Here is a 25629-nt window from a genome sequence, read left to right as displayed (position 1 = left end):
TGGATAGGATTTTAATGTGCCAGCCTTTTAACATGTTTTAGTCATTTTTTACTAATCTTGCTAAATGAAAATAGGAGGTGGGCAATACATACAATACATGCTTAATACTGGTTATCTGGAATGTAAACACAAGCAAGAAGTTGGTATTTAAAAAGAAAATGGATTCAGGTAGATACAAAAAATTTTATTCTTCTGATTGGAAAATCACAAGAAACAGAAGTATTTTACAAGCCCTCATCGCTATCAGGATAACTACATCACATAATGCTGTTTATATTGACAATATACACTCTGCTACCTGTGCAATATCAACATTAAGACTTCAGAAAGTCCACACCTGGACTTAAAGGGGGACGACCCTCTGTGACTCCTGGTACTTCAAGTACTAGGAAGTTTCCATTCTTTTTCAAAGTGACTCCACACATGGTAAAATCCTTTATTTCCATCTCTTCATGAATTTCCTCAAGCCAAAGCAGAGTAGAAAAGTTCTCTTTATAATTATCTAGAGTCAGGCCCTGAAATGAAAGAAAGTTTTATGACACTGTTTAGAACTAGAGAATCCCAAGAACCTATGGAGTTCTGTACTCAACGTAATAAAACATTTTTGTCAAATAACAATGAATGTTAGGTCCTCAAATTGCCTGTGAGCACCTGTCAAAGTACTGACCTTTCAAGAGGACACTATGGCTGCATTTGCATACAATGTGGAATCGCAGCTGAATAGGCCTGAGGTTCCACAGACTTTTACGTCTGAATGCAGGGAACGGCAGTCAGGCGCAGTGATGAAACCGAGGGTTCAGGATTGCAACTCCAATCTGAAACCCCAGGTTGTAGGGAGTTTCGTCACTGCAACCCAAAGTTCCAGGCAGCCTTCAGTATGTCTAAATTCAGAACTGCAGGCTACTGGCTGTGGAAGCAGAGATAAGGGAGGAAGTTCAACTGGTTCCAATCCTACGATTGGCTGTGCAGGGTGTCCTTCAGTAAAGACGGAAGCCTATATAGCCAGCTACCGCACCTCTCAGCAGTGTCACTGACTTGCAGAAAAAGGACGCAACAAGAACCCACCACCATACAACAGCCTGAAGATTTAAATTACTTTTTAGAAAATATTAACTCTTTTATAAGAGTTCATTTTTTAAATATTTTATTTCATATGTTTATAAATATGAACTTTTAAAAAAATATGCATGGATCATTAAAAGCTTTACAAATTTATAAATGGTGGAAGTATGCAATACTTGAGCCACCTAATGGCACAGCAGGAAATGACTTGCCTAGCAAGCATGAGGTTGCCGGTTCAGATCCACATTGGTACCTATATCAGGCAGCAGCGATATAGGAAGATGCTGAAAGGCATCATCTCATACGACGCAGGAGGTGGCAATGGTAAAGCCATCCTGTATTCTACCAAAGACAACCACATGTTTTGGGGGTGGGTGGCACCCTATGTGCACTACACCACAAAGCACTCTGGGCCACCCCGGTGTCCCACAAGTGGAGTTATGGGGTTGCTGAAATCCCCATTATTCCCTATGGGAAAGAGATTAAAGATGCATGAACTTCAAAAAATTAAAAATCAACGCTTTGCCCAATTTTTTTGAAATTTGGGTGGTAGCTTCCACCCACTGGGTACTACCGTCCACCACCACCCCTCACTCCACCTCTGGAACATCTTTTTTGCCCCAAATAGATTTAGAAAATTTGAGTACAAATCAAATCTGGGGTGATTGGGGGGCAGATTTGGACCCAAGAGAAATTGGGGGTGATTCAATTCAGGTATAAATCAAATTGGAAAAAATAGATTCGTGCACATCCCTAATTACCATGTGAATGCATGGTTTAATGCTTGTCTGCTCTTAATAATATTATGTGTATTATATTTTTTGACATTTTGTGTGTCATGTTATGAGCCCGTGGAGAGAGGAAGAATGGGCATTTCTGAATGAAGCTGGGTTAAAAATTCAGAAGTTATAAACATGCATGTTTTACACCTGTCTGTATTGTGGGATGACATTGGTAGATTGTTTATGTTGTAGCTGAACTTTTCATATATTTATCCAGATTATGTATTATCTTTTATAGAGAAAGCTTGAAATTGTGTTAATTGCAACATCAAACTTCTGGCTCCACATGAGAGCATAGCTTCTATTTGAGGAACTACAACAATTCCTTTATAACAATGCCACTGAGGAAGGCCCATAATAATTTTTTAAAAGAATCCATATTTTAATTTTTTTAAAAAAATCTTCAGGCTGTTGTATGGTGGTGGGTTCTTCTTGGGTCCTTTTGCACATTGGGCTGAACCCACCTAGGTCTTTTTCAGCTTTTTAGACTGACTGCAGAAACACAGCCTCCTGCATGTCCAAATTCAGATGGGAGAGCACAAAACCGTGGTTCCACATTACATGCAAATGTGGTCACTGTAACAAATGAACAAGAGACATTTGTCTCCAAAAACAGATACTCAGCCGTTCTTATTTAATAGCTACTTTTACTGGATCATTAATTGAAACCTAGTTTAATATAGCCTTTACACCTTCAGCCATGCTATTCTTGGCTTACAATTAATTAGATATTCAAAAACCCTGCTGGTTTCAGACCAGAGCTAAGGCTATCTCATTTTGGCTCAAGTTCCAGAGTCAGGAAAATTAGAACCTTGGGCTGATAAAGCTTTAACTGACTTGCCATGTGATCAGTAAGGATGTTGATCAACGTCACTAATTGTGTTTGCTTACAACTCGCCCTCCATACACCCACACTTTCCTTGGTCTTTGAGACTCAAATCAAGGTGGGGAGGATGGAGTGCCTGGCAGCAGCAAAAATGCCTACATTGTCCTGGTCCTGCCTTATGAAGCATCTGAGCCTTACTGTAGGTGTTTTCAATCTTGGGTTGCCAGATGTTATGGCTGGGACTGATGGGAGTTGTAGCCCAACATCTGGCAACCCAAATTTGAAAACTCCTGCCCTAATGTTTTCTACAGAAAAACCCATTATGTTACCCCCTTCATCTATCAGACCGGTGTTGCCCTCATCTTCTAACAGTGTTCTGTGCACTAACTGAGGCTTTAAAATAGAACTGGAAGGGCCCAGGGACCAGAGATCATAAAAGACAGAAGTGACTCTAGCATCTTCTATAGTCTATGGGACCAACTTCTAAGTTTTTTGCATCCTCTAAATCTACAGTCCCAAACAGGGAGGCAAGCCAGTGATAAAAGAGCATCCAATAACCTTTCTCCCCGAGCCTGTGACAGGCTCAGATGCTGCTGCCATCCAGCCTTTACTGGAGTGCACCTTAAAACCTGCTGTCTTCAGAATAAGGCTGATAAAGGGTGCTAAAATAGGGTTAGGGTCCCCTCCCAATTGTTGAACCAATCCTGCAAGCTAGTGTTGTAAGCTAATGATGTAAACAACAAACAGTCATGGGTCCACTCACAGGAGAATTCCGTTAGCAATACATAAGGCAGTACAGGAACAGGACAACGTGAGGCATCATTGCTGGTGCCAGCCACTCCATCTACCTCATCTTGATTTGGGCCTCAAAGACCAAGGGAAAGTGTGGCTGCATGAAGGGCAAGTTGTAAGCAAACACAATTTGTGACATTATACAATTCTGGTCCTAAACCAGTACGTTTTTTGGACTATCTAATTTTTGTGGTTTGTGAAACGGAAATTTATCATCATTACATTGTTGGCAATCCAATACCCACCTCTAATGTCACATTTAGTGTTGATTCTAATGAACACTGAATAATCTAATACAGTGAATTACATTATATTTTATATATTTCAAACACAGTTGCAGGGTAATTCTGCACTATAACGGAATCTTACAATGGTAAATCCTCATTCAGCCATGAAACTCACTGGGTGACTTTGGGCCAGTCACTCCTCTCTCAGTCTAAGTTATCTCATAGGTTATCTCATAGGATCTCAAGGGATAAAGTCACTGGGCTCCTTGAAGGAAGAGTGGGATATAAATGTAAAAACAAACAAAATATACCATAGTATGTACATCTTGGAAGGCGCATGTAGAAGCCACTTTGATTAAAAAAAAATCCCCAGTGTGAGAGCCATTTCTCACCTCCACAGTGCTGTGTTTTCCCTAGCACTGGAGAGCAGGGAGTGGGTATAAGAACAACAGAGCTCTGTAAAGCCCCAGCATCATCTTGGAAAGCATACACAGAGTTCTAGGAAATGTCATCCTCCCCAGCACTGGTCACAGAACTCTGTAGGGAAAGTTCTGAGAAGGATAACACTTACAGTACTTTGCGTTGCTGGGGCTTTACAGAGCTGTTATTCTTGTAGCCCTCTCCCCAGTGCTGGGAAAATCACAGCACTACATGGAAGTGGGAAACGGCTCTCATTCTGGAGATTTATTTTTTTTAAACCAAAGTGGCCCTCACTTGAGTAATAGTATTTCCCCACTGCAAAAACAAGGATCCCCTGCTCCAATGTCTTGAAGATCGAAACAAAGAAATTATCATGTTGGGAACTATGGGATAAGTTGAGCATTGTAAACAGGCAATGGGCTATATTTTGCCAAGATTACAGCAGGTGTTTTTTTTAATTAAAAAAATAATGTGAAATTCAAATGGCTCACTCCACTGAACTCAATCAGACCCTCTTATTGCAGAAGTCAAGTGCATTTTTCTTGTAAGCATTCTGACAGTAAGGAATGGGTAACAGGACTATCAACTAAGAGAAGAGAGAACTAATTCTGAAGAAGCATTAGGAAGTGTCCGACTGACAGATGGGAGGAGGTGGGGGAGTGGGAAGCATAGGATACCGCAATCTTGGGCAGGCTTACTCAGAAGTACAGTAGCATGGAGACTTAACTCTCCATCTGGCTTTTAGTGGTGTGCATGGTCCGGACGCAGCGTGGTCCAGCACTTGCGGGGGTGTGACTTTAAGGGGGGGTGGTAGAACTTACCCCCCACGCCGCTCTTTCCACTCCAGCGCTGGTGCATTTAAGAAGCTTCTTGGGGCGGAAGAGTTCCTCTCTGCCGCCCCTACCCCCGTCGTTGTTCATTAATGCCTGCAATGCCGAAGAGCTGGCGGAGTGCATGCGCCCTTTGCGGCGCTTTTGAGCAGGCAAAGGGGCTGCAGGGAGTTATCCTGCCGCACGATTTCTAAAAGGAACTACTGCTCCTTTTAGAAAACGGGTGGCAGGATAACTCCCTGCCACCCCTTTGCCGGCTTGGCTGCAAAAGGCTTTTAAGAAGCCTTTTTCAGCCAAGCCGGCAAAGGGCAGCAGGGAGTTATCCTGCCGCCCATTTTCTATGGAGAACGGGAATGAAGGGGGCGGCAGGGGGATTGGGGGTGGCAGGGGGATTGAAGGGGGCAGCCGCAGGCCAAGCGGGGTTTGAAGGGGGCGGCAGGGAGGTATCCTGCCGCCCGATTGCTCAACTAAATACGGCGCCGTTGTTGGGAGGGGTAAGTAAAGCCCCCCCGCCCTTAATGGAACCCCCCACCCCAATCTTGCCGGACCGAACCGCCCGTGTCCGGAGGCCTGTAGAATGGCCTCCGGACTGGTCCGTGCACATCCCTATCTGTGTACAGAATTAGTTTTGTTCTGGGCAGCAGTATCAAGGCAGTGTGTGCGCACGTGCATTCAGAGTGGGACCTTATTGATTCAGAGAGAAATCTAAAATCAACTGAGCGGAAATCCAAAACCATGTGAGTGCCCATGCACCTGGAAACACGCCAGGGAACACTGATTGCAACCCTCTATGTCAGGTACATAACAGCCAGACACCGTAAGAAGGGTATTATACACATTGAAGATTGTAGTGACATGTGAGCTATGTATTTGTATGTTTGATCTATTGCAACAATAGCATCCTACCTCTCCAAGAAGAGGATGAAAAGCCAGTAGGTCCATTTTCTTTGCCACACATTTCTTTAATCTGTCTGGAATAGGATACTGGGGAAGGAAATTTGGAAGCTGTCTCCCTGACTTTCTAAAATATTTAAAAAAAACACAGCAGCATCAAATTTTTTGATGGCGGGGCGAGATGCAGCGCTTACATATCAAATCCAGCCAGTTACAGTATGACTACCTTTAATAAAAAGCACACCGCAAAACTCAGAGTTAGAAAGGCTTTTGCAGGCCATATAGTCCAAGCCCATGTTTCATGTAGGAAATCCAGAGCTAGAGCATTGATGGCTGTCCAGCTTATGCTCCAATACCTCCAAAGGAGAGCCTCCATCCCCAGTAATTTGTTTCAAAGTTGAACCATTAACAAGCTTTTCAAATTTTTCAGCTGAACACTAGTTCAACTGAAGTCTACCCTCTTGTAAGCTTAAACCCATTATATCTAGTCTGAGGCAGCAAAGTACAAGTCTTTGCCCTCTTCTATGCAACAGTCTGTCAGGCATTCGAAGAGTACTATCATGTCCCTCTTCAATCTTCTCTTCTCCAGGTTAAAAATATCTAGTTCCTTCAAGCTTTCCTCATAGGATTTGTTTTTCAGACCCCCAATCATTGCCATTGCCCTCTTCTGAACCATTCCAATTGGTCTACATCTCCCCTGCACAATAAATGGCACAGAGGCCGATTTGGCCCACAGGACCTTTTTGCTGATCCATGTGGTGCAGCAGAACATAGGAAGCTGCCTTATACAGAGCCAGCCCATTGGTCCACCTAGCTGAGTATCATCTACACAGACTGACTTCTCCAAGACTGCAGGCAGGAGTCTCTCTCAGCCCTATCTTGGAGATGCCAAGAAGAGAACTTGGAAGCCCTGCATGCAAGCATGCAAATGCTCTTCCCCATCCTGAGAGGAATATCTTACAGTGTTCACATGTCTCTCATTCAAATGCAAGCCAGGGTGGACCTTGCTTAACAAGTGGGCCAATTCATGCTTGCTACCACAAGGCCAGCTGTGCTGTATCATTCAGAGGCCTTGACACAAACACAGCGCCAAGAGCTCCTTTCAGTCCCTGGCTCCCTGCACCTCAGGTCAAACTCAGGATGACTGGAGATGCTGCTTGGACAACTCATGCTGCAAGGCAGAGCCCCTCTTGGCTAACTCTACTGCCACCTGCTGTTGAGAGGGTGAATGCAACATGGAGCAGCCCAACAGGCATGTTGCTCCGTTTGCTCTCTCCTTCCCTTCTTTCTCTCCTCTGGAGGATGGTGCTGCTGCCTGGAGCAGAGCCTGCTGCTTCCACACCTCTTCCTTCCTCTTTCCCATCACCTTGCCCCCTCAGGGAGTGCTCTTCCATCCTCCAGCTTCAGCTCATCCATCTTTTGCTTGAGGAAGGTGATGGATGTGCAAGAGCAACAGAAACAATGTGGCCTTTCAACAACGACTACAACAACAAATATTTATATACAATTTTTCAACAAAAGTTTCCAAAGCGGTACATGGAGAAATAATAAATAAGTACGATGGCTCCCTGTCCCGAAAGGGCTCACAGTCTAAAAAACTGCAGCTCGCATCAGCTGCAGGCAGTAAGCAAGGAAGGATGGGGCACGTTGCTCCTTCCTACTCAGCCCTCTTCTAGTAATGCACCCTTGTCCTTACTTGCAGCCTCCAACTCATGCCTGCCCATCAGACACAAGCTGGAAGCAGCAGAAGCAGGGAAGGAAGGGAAGTTGCTTGAGAAAAAGCACCCTACCAGGGTCTGCCAGACACCCCTGGAACTAGCATGGAAAGTGTACGTGCCCTCCTTCAAAAGTGCATCAAGAACTTTACCCGCATCCAGTGGAGGAGCTGCAGGGTAGGTGTCTGTTTGCCAGGAACTCTGCTGGGCATATTCTGGGCAGGGGAGTGCAAGGACACTAAAAAAAATACATGTATACAAAGGTGCAATATGTATATTCTGATCCAAGATAGATGTATTTGCATATGGAGATAATGTTCATGCACAGTGAAGGAAGGTGGATGTGCTTCTGCACCACTTTGTGGTGTGAGGGAGACTGAACTGATAACATAATATAGCTTGAGTCAATGTTGCCCAGTCTCAGATTCCAGCAAGGGTTAGAATTGTAGGCTAGCAAAGTTCTCTCTAACATCAATCATGAGGCAAATAGTTTCACTGATTTTAGTATATATGTTTGGAGGGGAGATTTCTTTATCTACCCCAGCTGCAGTGGAAGTGCACAGGTAAGGAAAGCACTGCTAATTAATACTGTCTGGAGACTGCCTACAAGTACAGAACCTTTTACAACTTCCAAGTCTGTTAAAAAGCAATATGCAATATGCATAAAGGCTAGACACTGACTGGAAAGCATGCCAGACAATGAGGATTAGTTAATTTCAGTGTTAAGATTATGCTAAAACAGAGGACAAGTGCCATAGCAGCTAGATTTAAAGTGTCAGCAAGTTTGCAAAAGGAAGAAAAGCAGGAGATGAGTGTCCAGGCAAACAAATTACATTACAGTACACATTTTAAAAGGTATATCTGTATATATTTTGCAATTGCCACCAAGGCAGTGGACCATTTAGGACCAAACCAAAACTTAATGTTTTGGACTACTACAATATAAGACTGCCTGGACTCTCCAGAGAGTTTGAAACACAACTATTATTTTTCCTGTGGCTGAAAATGTGAGGGCAAGGACAGGTGGACCCCAGCTACTGGTCAAGACAATGGCTGCTAGGAGGAAGTACATTTTCCCTCCCAGCAAACAGAAAGTCATGCTTGTTTTGTTCTCTCTGGTACAGATATAATGTCCCTTTCAGGTGCTGTACCACTGGTTTGAATCCATCCTTACCATCCTTCCTAACAACTGCTTCAAAAAGTAAGTTAGGAAAAGAACCCTCTTCACAAGCCCCTAACTTTCTGGATTGATAATTTGGACAAACAATTTAGCTGAATGAATAGTTTCTGCCTGTTTAAGTAGTAGCTAGCTACTACTTTATGTTCCCATACAAAGCAGCTCCCATATTACCTGATGCAAACATTGTTCAACAGGCGCTTTATTACTGTTCTGCTCTAACAGGTGAATTTATGCTGAAGTCGGGCACTGCAGATGCTGTGAAGGGTATTATAATGCATTGAAAAAGCAGGGAATGGAAGGGGAAGGATATAATATGTTTAAGTCTAATTCTTAGAGATTATAATCTCCAAGAATTTTAACTTCAAATTCTTAATCAGATTTTGATCTTGAATTTTAAAATATTTTAACCCTCAAATTCAGAGGAAAACCATACGTTGCTCTAGTGTGTGCTGCAGTAATTCACAAGCCAGACTGCAACACACCAATTTTGAATTATCTTAATGCTTAGGAAAACATAATGTAAGCACCACTACAATGCTTGGCAACCTTAATGGCTGGCCACAGAAGTCTGGCAGCATCTCACTTAGGATTTTTTCCCTGATGCAAGCAGGCTCTGAAAATATTGATCTTAACTCAGCCAGCAGAATTTCTAACATATCTTGTTTAAAAGTGCATTATTTCCTGAAGATGTACCCACTTCTAAGAATGAAAGGGAAATATAGACAAATGAGATTTGTAATGACAGGTCACACTTGTCGTTTCTTGTTAGGAAAGAAAATGCTTCATTTCTTAAAGATTAGTTCTGGTGTAGGAGAGTGTACCTTTTCATTTCTGGTAAAACTAATGTTGCCTTGGTGAACTGGGGCTCAGGATTAATCCAACGTTTACTTGGGGAAAAAGGCTCCGAGGCTGCTATTAGTGACTCCTCTTCTGCCACTATAGTTGCTTCAATGTAGCGACCAATAAAACAGTCAGAAAAGCAAAGCAACAAAAGTTCTTTGCAGCGTCCTGGATTCCTTTAAGAGATAAAAAAAAATTTTAAGTAAGAATTGCATTAAGCCCTAAATGAGAGAGAAGGTGTACAGAAGAGTTATCTTTTATTGAATGTGTGAAAACAGAAATACTTAGGGGTGTGCAATTCGGGTTTTCGGTGATTCGGTTCGGGACCCGAACCGCATTACCCCCGTTCTGTTCTGTGCCCGAATCGGGGCTACCCAAATCACTCGATTCGGTTCAGATTCGGATTAAATCCGAATCGATTCGGGTAAGAAAAACGGGTCCCAGGGGCAAAATAGTGGGGTGGGGTGGTAGTGCCCAATGGTTGGAGGCTACCACCCAAATTTCAGGGGAATTGGGCAAAGGGCTGATTTTGGGGGGATTTTTGAAGTTTTAGTGTCTTTGGGGCAGATCGGGGCATAGCGTGGGATCTGGGCCAAAAGAGTGGGGTGGGGTGGTAGTGCCTAATGGGTGGAGGCTACCACCCCAATTTCAGAGTGAGTGGGCAGAGGACTGATTTTTGGGGAATTGTTGAAATTTACGTGTCTTTAAGGTTTTTCCTCATAGGGTATACATGGAGCTTTCAGCAGCCCCATAAGTGCACTTGGGGGGTGCTGGGGTGGCCCAGAGCGAGTGGTAGTGTAGTGCACATAGGGTGCCAACCATCCCCATGGGTTTCTAACCCATGGGGTACAGGGTTCTGTTGTTTCAGAGGTATTCCGAGTGTGGATTCTATGATAGCTAATGAGATTTTCAATGAAACACCATGAATCCACTCTAATTTGCTATCATAGAATCCACACTCAGAACATCTAAGAAACAACAGAACCCTGTACCCCATGGGTTAGAAACCCATGGGGGTGGTTGGCACTCTATGTGCAGTACACTACCACTCGCTCTGGGCCACCCCAGCACCCCCCAAGTGCACTTATGGGGCTGCTGACACCTCAATGCTTCTCTATGGGGAAAAACCTTAAAGACGCGTAAACTTCAACAATTCCCCCAAAATCAGCCCTTTGCCCAATTCCCTTGAAATTTGGGTGGTAGCCTCCAACCATTGGGCACTACCACCCCACCCCACTATTTTGCCCCTGGGACCCAAAATTCAAGCTGACATCACATCAGACCTTTTTGCATTCAAATCAATGGAGGCAAAAAAGCGGGAAATTCAAAGATGTCATACCGAATCACACGAATTTTTCAGGCACGAATCAGGGGTGATTCGGCTCCGCCCTGAAAAATATCGGGGGACATCAGGGGTGATTCGGTTCGGACCCGAATCACCCGAAATTGCTCGTTTCGGGCACAGATCGATCTGTGCCCGAAATTTTTTGCACATCCCTAGAAATACTATGCATTTTATCCAATACCAAGCTAAATAAAGAAGATTGAACAGTGGTGTTTTGTAACTGGCATGCTTGGAGGTTGAATCATCACTCTAAAAAAGGTGCCTCCTTGATCTGTGAGCAGGGGACTAGGATATCAGAAAGTCACAACCAACAAATCTGGCTGCTTGAATGAGGTGGACAAAGCATTGATTCTAAGCTTTCAAACACTACCTTACAGGTGCAAACTGATTGAACAGCCCAAGACATTTGCTGGAAGAGTCTTGGGCAGTTTAACAACTTATAAGCAAGGACTAATTCTGAAGCCATCTTGTGCAATATACCCGAGAGCTAGAATTTCCTCCATGGTGGCAGCTACTTCCCTAATGAAATCAATTGTTAATGAGATTTAACTCCAGCCTAGTATGATGTTTTCAGGTAAGCAGGAAGCATAAATGCTGCCTATGTTTATTTGGCCTTGAACCGGTGATGTGGTTATCTTCTGCATCTGACTTGGCATTCCAATGCAGACTCTCCCAAGTTCCATCACAAGCTAGGGATCAGCATCCTTATTACTCCAGCATGCAAATGCCGGCGTAATTCCGTGAAGCTATTCATTAGAGTTCCTGCCATTAATACAGAGTACCAAATTGTAACAGCAGGAGAGAGAACACTTACTTTGCAGTGCACATAATCACTATGGAAGTCTTTCTACCAGAAGGCAGAGAGATATTCCTGTTAGGCTCTACTGGTTTTTCTTTCTCAGGTACTCTCTGTTTGCTTAGTGTTTCAGGTTGCTTGATAACAGAATTGTCATGGTCTCCAGTGTTTAGATCCACAGATTCAACTTCTATAGAAAAAAGATGGGAAATTAAACTACCGCATTCTATTTTATACCAAGTATGACAAGTTGAAGTTTCTGTAAAGACCATTATGAAGTAAGCCATTATACAGTTTTAGGATATTTTCTGATATTTACTTGGACTAGCTCCTTGAGTGAAAACAGATGCTACTAGTGATGTGGTTGAATCCTTGTGATATTCTCCTAGCATTTGAAGACAAAATTGTTTATTTTTTTCCCAGCCACCTAATCTGCAGCTAATTAAAGAATGAGCTGCTTGACCTTTATTCCTAAAAGAAAAAAGGAAATCATATCATCAACAATGGACCTTGTCAGCCAATATTTGTAATATTCACAATGTTTCAACAAAAAGTACAATTTCAATGGGGCTAAGATTATATCCAAGAATAGAAAGCAAGTTTTATCCTATCCCAAGTCAACAATGTACAGACAAGACTTTCAGAATACCGTCATACTTGACCTGGTGACCAGACAATACGTTCCAATAGGGTATACCTAGAATATCCTGATAACTAGAAAAACCTGACTTACTTTCCACCGTGATCAATGCAAGAGAACAAAATGAAGGATTTGATCATGTATCTGTCCTCCATATGGTGCCTGACAACACAGTGCGCCTTGGTAACTCACTACATTTTGTGTGTTGCATCTTAGCAGCTCTGTGTCCACTAACAGATGTACTCAATCACATTAGGCATAAAGGAAAAGCAAGACAGACATAACATGTCTTTCCTGCACCAGTGTTCTTGTCTCTTCATAACTATCGCCCCTTACAAAATGTTGCCACTACTAAAAGTCTGGTTGCCTTCTGTGTTTAAGGTAATCCCTTCCCAATATTCCAGGGAGACTGCAACTGTCTTTTCAATTTGTTTTCAGCTTGTGGAGTGCAGGGTGATAAAGGGAGGGAGTCAAGTAATGGCACAGGTACAGTTGCATTCACCCATTCACTGTGACATCACTAGAAGGAAATTCCCATTACATTTTACAGTTAAGCTTTTCAGAGAGGTCATCATAAATATGCAAAAAAACAAAAACAAAAAAACAACCAGGATATAGTTACACCCTAGTTACCAACCTGAAATCATGCTAAAGCTTAGTTAAACCAGCTGTAAATGTGAGTTCTACTTAAAGTTCATGTTAACCTTGTAGATATGCTACTCGTTTCTCTGACCCTCCCACCTTCAAACCACAGCAGAAAACTGTATCATGGTCTAGTCATGAGAAGTGCTTTAAGAATCAGAAGTATGATTTGAAAGCTAAGAGGGAAAACTTTAACTACTACAACCAAACAACATCTATTTACTCAATCCAGATTTCCATGCTTTTGGTCTCTCCTAATTTAAGTGTTCCAAAATTTGTCATTTTTGACACCTCAAGTCCTCCTTTGTCTTTTATTAAGTTTTCATATGGCTCATTCAAGTTCACTCCATTGGTCAGAGATTGCCTGTAAAAATGCAGAATTAGAACCTGTGTTATATCACAATTACTACTCATGTGCAATTCCATTACAAAAGCAATTTCAAAATAATCTCTAGTTTATAAAAACTGTTTGGAAGCAAATGTGCCTTAATAATTGATTTAATAAATTTGTATACTGCCCACTACCAAAGACTCTAGGCTGTTTACAGCATAAAATCAAGAATTTAACAGTTAAAACCTTTCCTTTTCTCAACTTAAAATGGATAGAATTCTGAGGAAAGAGCTATTACCAATTTAAAGCCAACAAGCTCTGTTTTGGGGTCTATACCTTCTTCTTAAGATTGGCAAATGGAACAATTTATATTCACTAGTGATCAAAATATGAAAATATAATTTGTAAAGAACAGCTATCAAGAAGAAGTTATTGAACTTGTTTCAGAAGAAAATATATGAGCCAGTTGCCATTAGCGTTGTGCCAATTGGCTCAACCTCAAGCCAGTTCAATACTGAACTTGGCCAGCTCAAAGGCTTGCCTGCGAGCCGAACCAGAACCAGTTCGGCTCAAACTTGAGCTGAACCCACCTGGCCAGTCCGGAGGTTCTAACGGGTGTGTGTGTGTGTTTAACTCACCCCCTCCGGGGGGCCCTGCTGCGGATGTGTGTGTGTGCGCGTGCGTGTCTGTCTCCAGCAGTTTCCCCACCGGCCTCTCCCCGGACTCCAACTGACCCAGTTTGAGCAGTTTTCTGGCCATTTCAGGCCTGTTCTGGGCCTCTTTGTGCTGGCAGTGGGGTCATGCAGATGGCCAGTGTGCATGTGCGGCAGCCTCCAAAATAGGCACTGCCAGGGCAAAGAGGCCCCAAACAGGTCAAGAATGGCTGGAAAACTGCCTGAACCAGGCTGACTGGAGATCGGGGGGGGGGCTGCCGGCGGCAGGAGGGAAAACCACCAGAGACAGTCCTGTGGCTGCAGCAGCACCTCAGCAGTGAGTTTTCTAAAATAAATAAATAAATTAAATTTTCATTTGAACCCCAGTCCAGCTCAAATTTGATCCAAACTAGGGCTGGGGCTGTTTCAGGGGGGCAAAACTGAACATGGACGGTTCTGTTCGAGTCTGATTCAAGCCTTGACCGAACCGGGCATACTGGTTTCATGCATACCTCTAGTCGCCATAGGAAGCTGATTCATTTTAAACAAAAGTACAAAAGAAACAATCTGCTAATATTTTTGTTACAACCAATCCATGAGCCTTCAAGTTCTCTAGAACACTTCATAAAGTTGGATGTTAAATGAAATAGGTGTGTGTAGAAAGGCAGGGAAGCTGGGCAGTGTGTAAGAGTCCCAAAATCAATTTTACTATTATAACAAAACACAGTACATATAAGAAATATAGTCATAATAAATCATGTAGGGAACAATATAATGCAGCTTCACAGACTAAATTATTAGCAGCATATTATTTATTTATTTGATTTCTATACCGCCCTTCCAAAAATGGCTCAAGGAGGTTTACACAGAGAAATAATAAATAAATAAGATGGTTCCCTGTCTCCAAAGAGGTCACAATCTAAAAAGAAACATAAGATAGACACCAGAAACAATTACTGGAGGTACTGTGCTGGGGGTGGATAAGGCCAGTTACTCTCCCCTGCTAAATAAAGAGAACCACCACGTTAAAAGGTGCCTCTTTGCCAAGTTAGCAGGGGTTATGCTAAAACAGCATATTATGCAAATACATTCTTTTTTCTTGTAATATTAAAACTGATTTTGGGACTCGTGAACCTTGACTCCTAGCAACTTCACAAGCATAATCCATATAGTTTTACATGGAATAGGAGCTATCATTTTCAAAGTTACCCATTCTTGTCTGCTGGAGCCATACAAAGTGCTCTCCAAGTGCAACATGACTGGTTACTCTCCACAACTACCACATTGACCAGGTCATGTCGATGAGGCAAATAACCATCTGAAAGTCTCAGTGAATCCAGGGTGAAAAATATGCTGTCATCTACTATGCCAATTCTTCCACAAACACTGGTAATATAAATCTGAAACAATTAGTTATCATACGATACAATTGTCAAGAGCAATAATCAACATAAAAGCTTTTAACTTAGCCATTTGAGTTTACCAGAGAAGGCAGTATTTCAAGCTGGGAAATCACTCAAGGTCAATACTGCTATAGTAAACAAGTATACTCAATTTTATATTGTACTGCTTATGGCTGTTTTAAACTGCCAACTGTTAAACTCTGTAATTAATAAGATGTATTCCATTAGCTACTTGGCAAACGATTTGGTTATGACTAATTTGGGGGGCACTGTGCTTAAAGGTAATTGTCATTCCAAAACATCAATATTTTTGAAGAAACAATGCTCTGAATCAAACTGCAAGACTGAGGACTTGTTCAGTTGTCACAACTCATCCTCATTTCTATATAGGTGGCCCTTGTTATCTGCAGACTTTGTCCGCAGGTCCATGGTTTTGTGTATCCGCAATTGCGTCTTAGAGACTAGGGATCTGTGAGCCAGCTCGACCTTGAGCTAACCACTGCAGGCCAGTTCAGGAATGCCAAACATGATATAATTAGCAGGGTTTTTTTTTAAAAGGATGGACTTGCCACCACATTGGGTGGCTCGGGGGGTTTGTCTCCAGTGGCTTCCCCTCTCCCTGCTGACCTCTCCATGGCTGTTTCGGCTCTTTGAGAGTGCATGGCAGCCATTTTGGAGGATGCTACGCATGTATGGCCTAGTCTGGGCATGCAAATGACCTGTGTGCATGTGTGACAGCCTCCAAAATAGCCACTGTGCACACTCAAAGGGCCTAAATGGCTCCGAAACGGTCATTCAGAGACCGGGGTAAGGCCAGCAGGGGGAGGGGAAGCCACCGGAGATCCCGCCATGGCTGCAGTGGCACCCCGAGGCCACCAGACCAGTCTTCCCCCCCCTACAAATTTTAACATGTATGGCACCCTGGAACCAGGCCCAAACCAGTTCAAATTCCAACTGAACAGGGCCCCAAGTTTGGGACTGCCCAAACCTAACATGCTTGGTCCAGTTCATACTCAAACCAAACTGGGAAAACCGATTTTGCGCACATCCCTAATAGTGACCCAGTTTTATTATCCACAGGTAGAAAAATAGATGAAATTTGCCTATTTGCGTTTTGAGTGAGCAGAAATGATTTCTGGTGTCATTTTCGGCCATTTCCCAACGCTATTTTAAAAAAATATTTGACTGTTTTCGGGGACATGAATAAGGTATTGTCTCTTTATGTTTTCCCTCCCCCACCCCTTTTTTGCCCTTTCTCTCCCGTTAGGAACCTCCCCCCCCCATTCCCATTGACTCAGTGTTTTTGTTATTCACAGTTTCTGTATTCTTGCTTATAGGCAAGAATGGAATCCTCATGAAAAATGAGAGCCACCTATATATGGCAACTCTCCTCCCTCCCCCATTCCCATTGACTCAGTGTTTTGTTATTCCCAGTCTCATGTACATCACAATATTTAACATTCAGATAAGCACACTGTTCACACATGTCTCACACTCTTTAGGACCTAGGCAGACTGATGGACACGAAAAATCAGAGATATTGCTTTTTCTTATGGAGGACAATTCAGTCTAATTATATGTTTGCCACAACTGACTAAAAGCTGAGTTAGCAACTATTTATCAATCACTACTTCTTAGAAGAACCTTGGCAAATGTACTCTTGAGAGAAACTGAAAGGTGTCTTCCGACATATCTTAGTGCTCCCATCAAAATAAATTGCCAACATTGTTTATAGGGAAACCACGACAGTTAAAGTACTTTAAGTCTGAACCGTGGTCTTGCTCTTAGGGTTACAGGGTCCAATTCTGAAGCTTTACTATTACAAAACTATCAGGGTAGAATTAAATTTTATGTAAATGGATACCCGGAGCAGTTTCTGCTATAGTTACTTATTCTTTCTCCCAGTATATTATAGCTGTTGAGAAAATGTTTCTAAGAAATCCCAAGAGAAAACCAGGTAGTATACTAACCTTGTCAATTCTCTTATACCTCAAGGGCTTTACAGAAATTGCTTCACTGGTCCAGGTTGTTGGATTAATAAAATATTCAGCATGCACCCAATCCCCTTTATAAGGTTCAAAACCTAAACAAAAGTGTTACAGAAGTATTGGACAGTTTGGAAAAAGGTTGCAGTCTCCAAGCAATCCAGGATATAAAGCACTAGATAATTAAAATGCCAAAAGATACCTATTAGAACTTGGATTAATTCAGTTCTTAATACTAGAGCCCAAATATTAAATTTCAAAATAGAAAAGAGGATGTTACAAAAGAGGATGCTACATACAGATATATTTGATCACATCTAAAGTTACATGAACATTTCAGAGATTAACATCTTGCTCTCATGAACAACCACTTGAAAGTAACAAAAATGATTTCAAGGGTTAGAGATTCATATATGAATACCCTTTTCTAAACAAAACTTAGTTAAATGGTTTTCCACTGATCCGTTCTGAGTAATTTCTTAAAATACTCTCCACAACTTTAGCAGAACTATTGTGTGGATCATCTCAAGGGAAATTTAAAAGTTACCTTCACAAACCTCTTTCATGGAGAAAGAAGTTGTTCGATTGATGTAACCTCCAAATGCAGTAAGAGATGTTATACTGCCAATTAGTGTCTTAGGATCCAAATCCACACAAGGAAATAAGCTGCTATTTTCTTCCCACTTATCAGAGACACTTTCTACCTGCAAAGTAAACACATGAAGTTTTCCTACAGATAATACTCATTTGTGATTTCTTTAGACCCTTCTATAATATACTTTTTGACAGTGCCACTGCATTATGCCTATTACATCAGTCTATCAGTAATTGTATTTTTAATCTATTAATATGGTTCCTTTCTGTGGGACCCAGATTTAACCAGAGGGAAACTAAAAACTGTTCATTAAAAATGCCACTCCACTATTTTCACTGCTACTTCTGTAATTCTATGAAAGAGAGAATGGCAGTCTCCAGATGATGATCCAAATACACTGCCCTGCTACCCAAATGTTACAGTGACAGTACAGGACTTATATGTGCTAAGACTCCTAAATGAACTCAGATCCCCCCCCCCAGGAAATACCACCTGAACGTGCCCCTATATGTAAGAAAAACAAGTTGTGGCCTCAAGTGTGATCAGTAATATCAGTGACAATTGGGGGGGGGGAGGGGAGGAGATGGTAACATACAAACTTGAAAAACCTGAACTTATTTGCATCTCACCCTTACTGCCTTTAATCCCTTGGATGTTTTATCCTCCTCAACGACAGCTACGACTTTCTGCCCAACTTGCAGCGGTACATTGCTTATCACAGCATCACTGGTGAACCAAATTAAATCATCTATCATCCCATAGTCTAGGCAAAATCTCGTCACTACACCTTGTATCGTTTTTATCTCTTTGCCATCTAAAAGGAAGATAAATATTTCAGTACAAGTAGTAATTTGCTGTGGCTTCTACAATGTTGGCAAGTATTTAAGAATTAATTCTTCCTAATATTCTGGTTGCACCTTGTTACAGGATGGAAAGAGAGCACAAAGCCAACCCTAATAGGACATCACTTGAGGGCTTCTGAGAAAATAAATAAAAGGCTTGTTAATAAGAGATTATAGATCTTTAAGTAGCATACGTTAATTTGCTGCATTTTAGAAGTAATCTAATGGAGAAAATAACACAAGGGCTCTTGCACGTCCTCTTTCCCTTGTGTACTCAAAGTAATTAATTATCTCTGGTTGTCAGCAAATGATAGTTTGCTGTTATCCAAACTAGCAAACGAGGTTGCAGGGCAAATTCAGATGCAACAACCTTTTTAGATTGTGAGCCCACTGGGGACAGGGTTCCATCTTATGCATTTGTTATTTCTCTGTGTAAACCGCCCTGAGCCATTTTTGGAAGGGCAGTATAGAAATCAAATGAATGAATGAATGAATAGAACAGCAGAACTAAGGTTTTCTGAACATCAAGAAACAAGTTACTTACTCTGCACGTGCAGAAAGAGAAAAAAGTATGAGCCCACAAGTTCATGTTTGTAACATCAAGCTGTAATCTAGAGTAGTGTTTGAAACAAATGGATACACAACACAAGACAGGGTATAGGTTTTAATATATACCTCCAAAAGAATAAGGATATAAATATAAATGAATATTTTAATATTAAAAATTCTATAGAATAGCTTAAAATAATAGCTCAGTTAATAATAGCTCAGTTCAAATCATTTTTAAAAAACATTTAAAAAATCTCCATATACATGTCAATAAAATGTTACAACAGTCCTACGGCATATGTAAAAATCTTGTGCTGCCAATGCATTGAAATCCTCTAAGTTTCTTATCAGATCCGTGCTGTATTTCAAGTATACTGGAGTTTTCTCAGGGTCTTGTCAAGTCAGTGAAAGCAAACTGAAATTCTCTTAAGGTACTGTCACATCAGCCATACACGTTTCAACTTACCGTAAGTGTCTTCTTCAGTGGCTTTTTCATTTGTTTTCACAAGGACATGCTTCCTCCAGATACAAGGTGTCCTCCTCGCTTAGTAGTACATTTATCTTCTATAGAAGACACTCAAGTCAAAACACGTATGGCTGATGTGACTTTTTAAAATATTTGATAATTTTTTAAAATAACTATTTGAACTGAGTTTTAAGTGCCAAATGGTCTTCACGATTAGAGAAGCAAGTCAGGGATCTTCTGGCCACAGGTGACTTCTTGCAACTTCATGCACTCCTCTTGTCAGAGCCCCTGAATGCACGTGTCCTCACTCACTATCAAACCCTTGTCTAAAAAATCCAGCACTGTCGAGGTCAAGCCACTAGAACTGGCCCCAGTGGGAGATGTAAATCCTATAGTTGGTTTGACCAAGATTGTATTGCAGCAAAAAAGAACCTGGCCACAAAATTCAAATTGTACAGAGCTAACACAGATGTGGTGTCAGCCTAAGAAATATTAGAACAGAAGAAAGAAAAAGAGAATTGCAATAAGGGGATCCTGGGAACCGTTATATGTAGACTCCAGAGTGAAAGACTCGAGAGCATTCTAGATGATTGTGACAGCCAATTCTAGTAGGAACTCCTCTAGGCTGGGGCGTTAAATCTCAGCAAACACTTGGGTAACACATTTTAAGACCCTTTACTTGGCTGATTATACCAGGGTATAATCAGCCTTTTGCTTCATTTAGACTCTCTCCCCAATTGGTCTCCTGGAACCACCCAAGAAGTTATTAGCTTTGTGTCCCAGTTAAAATCAGGCAAGGAATGATTGGGGCCAGAGCAGCCCCATGCTGCAGCAAGAGCACAGATGAGCGTATCTGCTATTCTAAAATTCTTCCATACTAAAGGGGGCTATTTTATCCCAACAGCTGTCAAGGTATACCAGGCCAAAACATTGTCACAAATGCTATATGGGTTCCAGATCTATTCCACCTGCAACTTCAAACCCATGGAAGTCATTCAGTCTAGATTCCTTCATGCCATTTTCCAGGTGCCTAAATAGGTTTCAAATGCCATCCTACACTTAGAGGTGGGTCTATCCAGAGTTGAGGCCCAGGGCTGGCTTCACACATCTAATTACTGGCTCAAATTATATTTTTGCCATCAGGACCTGGTCCCACTGGGATTGAAAGATGAATTCTATTCCAATTGGTGTAAGAGCCATCATGGCAGATATGGCCTGTCTCCACAATATCTACTTTCACTGGGACATGATGCCACCAAAGAAGTGATTAAACAACGTATTATGGATATGGAGAAACAATTTGATTCAAGTCTTGTTAACCTTAGTAACATTCCAGGTGGCTTCTCATTCCACACTCAGCCAGTGGCATACCTTACAAATCTGACCACTCTAAACCAGAGGAGAGCGTTCTCACGGGCGCGGGTTAATGTTCTGCCTTCTGCCATTCTGGATGGCAGATTTAAGAGAATACTGCCCAGGAACCAGCTATGTCCATGCGTTTCAGGCAATATCGAGTCCATCTCACATGCTTTTTTACTGTTTATATTATAGGAACATTTGCATTCCACCACTTATAAAAAGCATCCCAGCTTGATCAGAAAAGTATTACACTTTCTTTCTTCTTGCAGACCAGTATACACCAGTTACAGCTGGGGTAGCAAAATTCTGTGCCGCAGCATCCAAACTGAGAAGGGAGCAGTTGATGGATGGTAATTGAGACCTATGTATGTATGTGTTTTGATACTCTATCACCCAGTCCTGTGTTTTAGAGTAAAATAAAATCATTTTATTTTCCATTATATTTTTTGATTGGTGGTCACCGACTGTAATAATAAAATGCATTCATTCACTGAGTTTTAAACTACGATGTAAAATTTTAATTTTCAATATTAAAATATTGACTTGACATTGCCCCCGCCCCCACCTTGCCTTTAACACCTGGCCCCCTCTAGGCTGTTTTTCCACCCTTCAGCCTGGACATGGAACTGCCGGCCAGCTTGCTGTGTCGTTCCAGCTGCTGCCTTCAAGAGTGCCTGACATTTAACACCTGTTGCTAACCCAGCAGTCTCTCGTGGCAGGAGGGGCTGCTAGTGGCTTATAAAGCTCTGAAGGAACACCTGAGGCGTGGCCGGTGGCCTGCCTGTAGGCAGCTGGCCACCAAAGGGGGCTGGGCATTTGGGGCGGGACTGAGGGCTGGGGAGAGATTATGTTGTGGGTGGGTGGAGGTTTGGGCTAGAGAGTTGTTTTTATTGTACTGAGTTGTGCCAGGCCTGTTTGCAGATATGTGTTTGGGCTCTGAGTGGGATGGTGCAGGGGTCTGGCAGTTCTGGGGTGGCTATTGCTGTAGTGGTGGGGAATAGAAGAATTGGTGCTGGCAGAGCAGCTGACTGTTACAGGGGAAGGGAAACTAGTAATTTAGTAACTGTTTCCACTTGCAACTGCTTTGTCAACTCTCAGGCCTTGGGGAGCAGCTCCAACTACACACAGAGCCTGGCCTTGCTCCTCTGTAATGCCAGGTTAGTTAGAATAAGACTGAAATTGTCCATGATTTGATCATGGATGTGGGAGCTGACCTGGCATGTAGAATTGAGACCTGGCTGGGGGAGGTGAGCAGTCCATTGTGGGCTCAGCATCTCCCTCCAGGTTGTGGAGCAGGTTAGGGGAAGAGAGAGAGAGAGAGAGAGAGAGAGAGAGAGAGAGAGAGGTGGCTGTGGTCCACAAGAATACCATCTCTCTTACCATGGCCCCCGTGAAACAGTTGACTTCTATTGAGTGTGTATTTCTGAGGTTGGGAACTAGGAATAGATTGGGGACTCTGCTGGTATACCGTTCATCATGCTACCCAACTGACTCCCTAACTGAGCTGGTCGCGGAGTTGGTGTTGGAGTCTCCCAGGCTGGTGCTGGGGGACTTCAATATCCACTTTGGGATTGGCTTGTCTGGTGCGGCTCAGGAGTTCATAGCAGCCATGACAACTACGGACCTATCCCAATTAGTTTCTGAACAAATTCATGTTGCCGGCCTCACACTCGATTTGGTCTTCTGTTCGGATCAGTGGGGAGTTCCGTGGGTGGGGGATCCATTGGTTTCCCAGTTGTCATGGATGGCCCACTACCTGGTTAAGGCTGGTATCACAGCCACAACCCACCACTGCAGAGGTGATAGACCTATTAGGATGGTCAACCCCAAAAGGCTGCTGGAACCAGTAGGTTTCCAAAAGGCCTTGGAGGGTTTTGAAGCTGGTGCTGCTGGTGATTCTGTCGATGCCCTGGTGGGAACCTGGAATAAGGAACTCACCGAGGCAGTAGACATGATTGCTCCCAAGCATCCCTCCAGATCTGCTTCAAAAATGGCCTCCTGGTATACCGGGGAGGGCTGTGAGGGCTGGGGTGGCTAGGTAGACAACTGGAACGCAAGTGGAGAACTCTGCTCAAATCTGACAGGATGCAGCACAGGACCCATTTGAAGGCTTACGCAGTAGCGGTGCGTGCGGCAAAAAAGGGATTTTGGTCAGCACACATTGCCTCCGTGGGTTCACATTCAGCAAAGCTATCCCGGTTCGTGAAAGTATAATTTCTACTACTTCTGCTTCAAATCAGTTCCCAGAGGCGCTCTGTTGTGATGCTTTTAGTGGGTTCTTTGCGGACAAAATCTCCTGTATTTGGGCCAACTTGGACTCCACTATTTCTGCAGGGTCTATGAAAGTGGTGTCCAGCGATCCCTCTTGCAGTGTTAGACTGGATCACTTTCAATCTGTAACTCCTGAGGATGTGGACAAGCTGCTTGGGGCGGTGTGGCCTACCACTTGTTCTCTGGACCCTTGTCCGACTTAGCTGCTTCGATCTAGCAGGGAGATTGTTGGAGGTGGCCTAGTTAATATCATAAATGTATCGCTGAGGGAAGGTAGGGTGCCTCCATGTTTGAAGGAGGCAATAATTAGACCTCTTCTTAAGAAGCCTTCCCTGGATAGTGATGAACAGCTATAGGCCAATCTCCAATCTCCCTTGGTTCGGCAAGGTGATCGAGAAGGTGGTGGCCAATCAGCTCCCGGCAGTTTTGGAGGAAAATGATTATCTAGACCCATTTCAAACTGGTTTTAGAACAGGCTATGGGGTTGAGACAGTCTTGGTCGGCCTGATGGATGACCTTTACCACGGAATTGACAGAGGGAGTGTGACTCTGTTGGTTCTTTTGGAAGGCGGTGTTCGATACAATCAACCATGGTATCCTTCTGGGTCGCCTGGGGGAGTTGGGGATAGGAGGCTCTGCTTTGCAGTGGTTCCGCTCCTATCTCTCAGGTAGATTCCAGATGGTGAAGCTAGGTGATAGTTGCTCCTCAAAACAGGAGCTGTTATATGGAGTCCTCCAGGGCTCCATTCTGTCACCAGTGCTTTAACATCTACATGAAACCGCTGGGTGAGGTCATCAGGAGATTTGGTGCTGGGTGTTATCAGTATGCTGACAACACCCAAATCTACTTCTCTTTTTCATCTGTATCATCAGAAAATGGTGCTCATTCCCTAAATGCCTGCCTACAGGCAGTAATGGGCTGTATGAGAGATAACAAATTGAAGCTAAATCCAAGCAAGATGGATGTGCTCATTGTAGAGGCTCAGAATCTGAAGGATGAGTTAGATCTCCCTGTGCTGGATGGGATTACACTCTCAAGTGGAGGCCATGGCCAGGAGTGCTTTTTATTAGTTTTGACCGATTCGACAGCTGCGCCCATTCCTTGAAGACGACGACCTCAAAACAATGGTGCACCAGCTGGTAACCTCCAGGCTTGACTACTGCAATGCGCTCTACGTAGCGCTGCCTTTGTACGTAGTTCAGAAACTTCAGTTAGTTCAAAATGCGGCAGCCAGACTGCTCTCCGCGGCAACTCTGAGAGACCATTTTATGCCTGTTTTGAAACTGTTGCACTTGCTGCTGACATGTTTCCAAAAGTGCTGGATATTAACTTTAAAGCCCTGAACGGCTTAGGTTACCTTAGAGAGCGCCTTCTTCTGTATGATCCCCACTGCACATTAAGGTCATCTGAGGAGGTCCATCTCCAGTTACCACCAGCACATCTGGTGGCGACTCAGATGCGGGCCTTTTCTGTAGCCGCTCCTGGACTGCAGAATGCACTTCCTGCAGAAATACGTAATTTGAACTCTCTATTGGCTTTTAGGAGAACCCTTAAGTCCTATCCGTTTGTCCTGACCTTCTAGGGTTTTTAAATTGTTGTAAAGGGTTTTAATGTACCTGGTTTTTCAGGGTTTTTAAACTGTTTTTATTGTTTGTTTTATGGTATTTTAAAATCTGTTTTAATTGATTGATTTTAACTGTTTTTGTTTTATTTGTAAACCATCCTGAACCATTTTGGAAAGATGGTATAGAAATTGAATAAAAAATAATAATAACAAACAATAATAATAAAATAAAACACCCATTTATATCTATATCCTTATTCTTTTCGAGGTATGTATTACAACCTAGTACTATATTAGTTCTCCCTGATCCCTTGCATTGTCTTGCTTTAAACAAAGCCAGAGTATACCTTGATACCGTAAAAGTGGTTGTGAAGTCCAGTAGATCATGCATTGGACTTGCACCTACCTTGGGAAGATTAGAAGTGGTGTCTCAGTCAGGCACTTCCTCCCCAGTTCCCCAAGCACACACAGAAGCAAAGTGTCCAAAACCAGCAATCTCCCAGCTTAAATATGTTGAAGGGCAAGGCACAAAATGTTAAATTACTTCCACTCTTATCTCCTTCCACTCAATTAACTGCTTGTATTTATGCAATACCTGGTATGTATCACAAAGACTTGG

General features: G+C 42.7%; 1 protein-coding gene across 5 annotated transcripts in view; it reads right to left on the bottom strand.

Moving 5' to 3' along the window:
* The window catches only part of MOV10L1 (Mov10 like RISC complex RNA helicase 1), a 77969-nt gene that overhangs the window by 45484 nt on the left and 6856 nt on the right, over positions 1–25629 (bottom strand). For all 5 annotated transcript variants that reach the window (XM_053253389.1, XM_053253390.1, XM_053253388.1 and 2 more), the window contains exons 2-11: positions 18588–18772; positions 17911–18067; positions 17349–17461; positions 15185–15375; positions 13215–13355; positions 12029–12180; positions 11728–11899; positions 9550–9744; positions 5846–5960; positions 338–515 (exon numbers count right to left, since the gene is read on the bottom strand). In XM_053253389.1, coding sequence (XP_053109364.1) covers positions 338–515; positions 5846–5960; positions 9550–9744; positions 11728–11899; positions 12029–12180; positions 13215–13355; positions 15185–15375; positions 17349–17461; positions 17911–18067; positions 18588–18772 — 1599 coding nt within the window. The remainder of the gene's footprint in view (positions 1–337; positions 516–5845; positions 5961–9549; positions 9745–11727; positions 11900–12028; positions 12181–13214; positions 13356–15184; positions 15376–17348; positions 17462–17910; positions 18068–18587; positions 18773–25629) is intronic.

This window comes from Hemicordylus capensis, chromosome 5 (assembly GCF_027244095.1).
Source record: "Hemicordylus capensis ecotype Gifberg chromosome 5, rHemCap1.1.pri, whole genome shotgun sequence".
NCBI lineage: Eukaryota > Metazoa > Chordata > Lepidosauria > Squamata > Cordylidae > Hemicordylus > Hemicordylus capensis.
The sequence above is the reverse complement of the archived record's forward strand: the minus strand, read 5'-3'. Positions and strand labels throughout refer to the sequence as shown.